Consider the following 6,000-nt stretch of genomic DNA (forward strand, 5'->3'; position numbering starts at 1 on the left):
GGTAAACCCGAAGCTGATTTATTGCGCAAAATTCCACTATTTTTGCCTGTAGGTCACACAAAAGCCTTTGTTACATCACAAATGGTTTTTACAGATATATATGTCATCATTCCGCACATTTTGGTACCAAATTTGTGTTTGTAGCACCAGTATTAACAAATATATGAGCCAATATGAGCCAAAATCTGTGGCGATTAAATCCATTTTTGCAGTCTGCAGTGGTACACATGTAAACGTGATTTTCAAAATGTTGTGCAATGATCTCAGGTTCACAACCATGATTTTCTAACTCCCCAAACATCCCTCTTCAAGAAAAAATAGGTTGTGACTTGTTCTACCGTGGGTAGGGGTTTCTCACATTTTAGGCCCCTTTTTTAATTTGGCCACTAGCCTACTAGGTGTGTCAGTGTGTAAACCCTCAAACACTTTGATCCCATTTCATGATAAGAAACATGGATAGTGAGAAATGTCCACAAGGATTTCTGGCCAAAGAATTATGGAAACCATTCCGTTGGTCATCTTTCTCGTACGTCACCCTCTTACCACGCACCTTTAAAATGGTCAAAAGGTAAAATTCAATGATTAGTTTGATCATGGACCATCGACCATTTGTTTACTTTTTTTTTTTCAAAAGTTGAGAAATTTTAAACTCAAAATTAACATATGCATCTTCTTCTTCTTTATTATGCAGCATAAGGCTGTGAGGAGCATCATTGGCTGAGGGCAGGGCTGTGCCACTCATGCAGCGCACCTGCAGGTTTGGGCAGGAATTTGTAATTTGTTCATGATGCCGGCGATAGCTCACCTCCTCTTTGCAAAATGACGCGGTGGGGTATCATTAACGTGCACCAACTAATGCTGTCAGACGGGACGCCAGGATAACGTCCATCGGTGGGACGGCCCACACGTTGATACCTCCGCCCTGCCTGTGAGACACCAGGATACCTGGTTCAGGATTCAAACCCTTGCTAGATGGCTCAGAAGTGAGTGTGCGTATCCCTAGGCCATCCTGATAGGCCACCGTGTGAAAACCTGGACATCAAGACATGATGCATGTGTATCGACCATGCGCAGGTAGTGGAAGGATCTATGCTCATGGAGGAGCTACACAACAAAAGGTATATGGGGTTGGACAAATACAAGGAGGAATAATACTGTTACGGCCTGGGGTTCGGGTCTACTACGAGGGGGTTAGCTTCCGTTCCCTCCCGAACTTACCAGACCTGAGGCTGCCGCACACGAATAACTTCGTACTTCGGCAGGTTGCGAACCAGCAACTACGGACGCCAATTGGTCTGTTGCGCGATTTCAGGGTCCAATCGTCTGACACCGTTTACCTGTACCATGTGACGGGTCCATTCGGGGAATGTACCCTCCGGCGGTGTACCACTTTTGTTCCTGGATGGAAATTTAGACGGCCAAGCAACCTTGGGTACCCGCACGTTGGTACTGATGCTAATTTTGTTACGGTCGATCGCTCTCTGGGTGTGAGCAATGGTGCCGGAAAAATGGAAGAAAGAACATTCACGGACACTTGGAAAGGAAACGTTTAACGATTCGATTTATTTACAAGTATTTACAGTGCAACTTTTCGATAGGAAAGAAAAGGGGACAAGAGGCAGAAACTTAGCTCAATCTATGCCTTATGACGATTACAACAAATAAAACACAACAAGGGCACCCAGCACCCATTCACGGGGAGGGGAGGGGAACACGAACATTGGGATCCTGTTAGCAAAATGGTTACGATGTTACCAGGACCTTGTTATCTTGATTCAACAACGAGCAGCACACTGGCAAAGGGGGCAGTCCAAAGCACGAGCACGAAGACACAGTCAACAGCTCGAACACTGCCAGGCAGTCCCAGCGCGAGCACGGGCAGGGAATCCCAGCACGAACACGTGCAGGGAGTCCCAGGTTGAACACGGGCAGGGAGTCCCAGCAGGAACACGGGCAGGGAGTCCCAGCAGGAACACAGGCAGGGAGTCCCAGCAGGAACACAGGCAGGGAGTCCCAGCGCGAGCACGGGCAGGCAGTCCCAGCACGAACACGGGCAGGCAGTCCCAGCTTGAACAAGGGCAGGGAGTCCCAGCAGGAACATGGGCAGGGAATCCCAGCACGAACACGGGCAGGGAGTACCAGCACGAACACGGGCAGGGAGTCCCAGCACGAGCAGGAAGAAGCAGTCAACAGCTCGAACACTGCCAGGCAGTCCCAGCGTGAGCACGGGCAGGCAATCCCAGCACGAACATGGGCAAGCAGTCCCAGCATGAACACGAGCAGGGAGTCCCAGCACGAACATGGGCAGGCAGTCCCAGCGCAAGCACGGGCAGGCAATCCCAGCATGAGCACGGGCAGGCAGTCCCAGCACGAACACGGGCAGGGGGGTCCCAGCACGAACATGGGCAGGCAGTCCCAGCACGAACACGGGCAGGCAGTCCCAGCATGAACATTGGCAGGGAGTCCCAGCACGAACACGAAGAGGCAGTCACGAACAAGGGCAGGCAAGCAGGCATGTGCAGAGAGAGTCCAAGTCATGCACACATGCAGAGTACAGAGTCCGATGACCACGTGCAAAGTGTCCGATGACCATGTGCAGAGTGTCTGATGACCACATGCAGAGTGCAGAGAGTCCTATGAACACATGCAGAGTGTCTGATGACCACGTGCTGAGTGTCTGATGACCACGTTCAGAGTGCAGAGAGTCCGATGAACACGTGCATCGAGAGGGAGCAGAGAGAGGGAGATTAATCAAGTACACGTGCTAAGGTCTGACAGAGAGTGTCGTGCACACGTGAAGTGAGAAGAAGCAGAGAGAGACTGACCAAGAGGTAGAATCATGCAGGCACGTGCAAAGTGAAACCGGCAGGCAGAGAGCAGGCACGTACAGAGGCCAGAGAGAGAGGGTCTGGCCAAGAGAGGGAATCAAGTGAGCGAGGCCTTTTTGTCAGACCCTGGTGAGGGTGGGGGGATGTTTGAGGGTGTTTTTCAGGTTGCCAATTGATGGAGTATCGCTACCCCTGCCCCCACAAGACTTCTCCAAAGTTCCTCAGGTGTTCATTAGTGGCCCATTGTGTCACCCTGCCCCCACAAGCCCTGTCGAAGGGACTTTTACCTGGTGCATAACCCAATGGTATTTGGTGCATTTGAGTAGTTCCCTGTTCACAAAATGTTGTTGCTGGCATCCACCCTTGAGGCCTTCGGCCTGTCTTCTGTCCTTCAAGACTTTGAATCTCAATACCTTTGGATGCAATCTTTGTGCATCTGCCTGGCCTCCTCTTATGAGTGGAGGGCCTGTCTTTCCCTTCCCAATGCATAATGACATATTAACCTATATAACGGGAAGGGACTAGGATAATGTTCTGCCATGAAATAACTATTCTAAGGGACCTGTGTGGTGATTGCCATTACGTCTTAGTGGTTTCCCAAAACTGCAACAATACAAAAAGGATTAACAATGGCCCAGAGAGGATCATGATGGGATAGAATCGGCATGTATAGGAGGATCATAGATGTCCATGGGTGAACGTGTGATGCAGTGATGTGAGAACAAAACGACAGACACAGGCAGACAATTCCACAATGGGGAGAATAAGGGGACAATTGAATGCAGGTGTGAAACCAGTGTGGACTTTGGGATTATGAGCAGGTGATGTTTCTTGATTATTTCACATCAATTTGTAGGGTCGAGCTGGTTATGTCTCGTTGGGCAAAGACAAAGCCAAAGATTATGCCCAGCATCCTCTCTTTACCTTTGTTGATGAAAATCATCTGCATGAGAAGCCCACGTACCATGGTGAGTACTTTGGTGTGCATGACTCGATGACCAAAGTGCCCTCCCCAGTTAATATATTCAAAAGCTTGTGATGAAACCAAATCTTCACAATTGTGTCGAATGTTTAATTTCCTCTTCTGCCTTCTGTCCATAGCCTTCATCGCCCTGCTCGATAATTACGAAACTGCAACGGGAATTTGCGAAACGGTAACTTCAGAGGAGAAGGCCGAGAATAGTCGCTTTCTGGATGCCATTCTGCACACGGAGGTCATGGAGGTGAGTCAAAGTTCAGGTAGCTTTTAGTTCATGCGGCATCTCTGTTACAGCAACTCAATGTAACACTATCGGGTTTAATCTTCATGTCTTTTTGCCCTCTACTGTTTTACTCATACGGAACATTAACCTAGTTGTTCCATCCTGAGTTGCCGCATTACTGCGTGCATTACCATTGGGCCAAAACGATTATATATGTATGTATGGATGTGTATGTATATATATATATATATATATATATATATATATATATATATATATATATATATATATATATATATATATATATATATATATTGTTACAGCCCGCGGATAAGATGTTATGTTTGCCGAGCGGATGGCCCCGCGGTCGTACAGTTACCCCGACTAACCCGATTCCCGAGCGTTGGCCGGATCGCGCCACAGATATTCAATAGGGAAAAGACTAAGGCGACACGGATGTGAAGAAGAAGCAGACAACCAAAAGGTTGGAAATACTACTAAATTTATTTCTACTATTTACATGCTCAAAATAACCAAGGAAGAAGGAAAGATAAGAAAATAATATACAGAAGATTTTAGAGACACAGTGAAAATACTAGCTTATCTAACAGGCTTAACTTATTCCCAGGGACAAGACAAAAGACAGACTACGAACACACTTACACGGGGGATGATGATAGGAATGGCAGGAGGTGGATGGCTGGAGGGGGGAGGCCGGTCCACGGATACCGCAGCCCGATCGGCGCGTTTGGCAGCCGCCGTTCCTTTTCAGTCCTGCTCAAAATGTCCATCTGGTTCCAAGCTACTGTGGCTGCAGTTTCGGTGGCTCAAGCTGCTGTGGATGCAGCTTCGGTGGCTCAAGCTGCTGTGGATGCAGCCGCCACTCTTGTCATGGAACTCTCTTTGTCATGGACCTCTCTTGTCATGGACCTCTCTACGCAACTCTTGTCCACTCTTGCGCGCGCTTTTATAACGCCTCCGGCGATTAAGCCGCCGGCCTTCAGGACACGCCCATCGGTGTGCTCACCTCGGCCATGGTTGGTCTCGCGACCCTCTGGCTCCGCCCTTGATGACGACGGGCGGGCATGCCTTTCTTCCCCGACCCGAGCACATGTTCAATGGTGGTTTTGGAGGGGATGTAATTGGCAAATTGAGGCTTGGCCATGACGAAAGGGGAAATGGAGGTTTTTGGGAATGGGAATGAAGAATGAAGGGAATCTATCTTATTTCACTTGGTGCAATGGAGTGTCATTTTAATGGAAGACAAAGCCTTAACCTAATACACAGAATAAGGAAATAAACTACCCAACAGGGATATTATAGTGTCCTTCATGTATGCTTTATGGAATTAACTACCGGAACGCCCTTTGACCTTTATACAACAGACTGGAGCAAGGAGGGCTCAGAATAAATCAATAATTCATAACAATTTACAATACAATACAACACAATAAAAAAAACACAATCCTCATATCCGCAACACTGCACCCTCCTCCTCTTAGGCACGTCCCGGGCCTATAACTTTAATTTAGTGTGACACGTAGGTGTAGTTCCCTCTACTTTTACCCTGACCCTGAGTGCGACAGTCTTAAAACATAAATAAATATGTCCCGCTGCTCCATTGCACCCTACCTAACAGACTCACGCCCACAGCTAACCGAATTGCGGAATGGTCTTCAAACTATACATTGACGGTGGGGAGCATTATTTACAATTGACGCTACTTTTATTTACAAAACTAACCCAGGACCTGTGATTGTTCTTTCTGGGGGGGAGACAGTCTGCTCTGCATCGACGCACCATGAAAGCACCCATAAACGCACCAAAGCATCCTCAAGCACCAATCGGTGCACAGTCATCATTGTTCATAAAAAATAAAATCAACAACCCCTAACCCTGCAGGTGGTCTCTTGCTCTTCGGCTCCCTCTGCCGGCTTTTACTATTTTCCAGTTGTTGTCATCTTCCTTTG

General features: G+C 47.9%; 1 protein-coding gene across 1 annotated transcript in view; it reads left to right on the top strand.

The window, feature by feature from the left end:
- The window catches only part of LOC137423109 (poly(U)-specific endoribonuclease-A), a 56,484-nt gene that overhangs the window by 5,876 nt on the left and 44,608 nt on the right, over positions 1-6,000 (top strand). Inside the window, exons 3-4 of the mRNA XM_078771136.1 lie at positions 3,685-3,796; positions 3,930-4,051. Coding sequence (XP_078627262.1) covers positions 3,685-3,796; positions 3,930-4,051 — 234 coding nt within the window. The remainder of the gene's footprint in view (positions 1-3,684; positions 3,797-3,929; positions 4,052-6,000) is intronic.

This window comes from Myxine glutinosa, chromosome 1 (assembly GCF_964187855.1).
Source record: "Myxine glutinosa chromosome 1, kmMyxGlut1.1, whole genome shotgun sequence".
In the NCBI taxonomy this organism is placed as follows: domain Eukaryota; kingdom Metazoa; phylum Chordata; class Myxini; order Myxiniformes; family Myxinidae; genus Myxine; species Myxine glutinosa.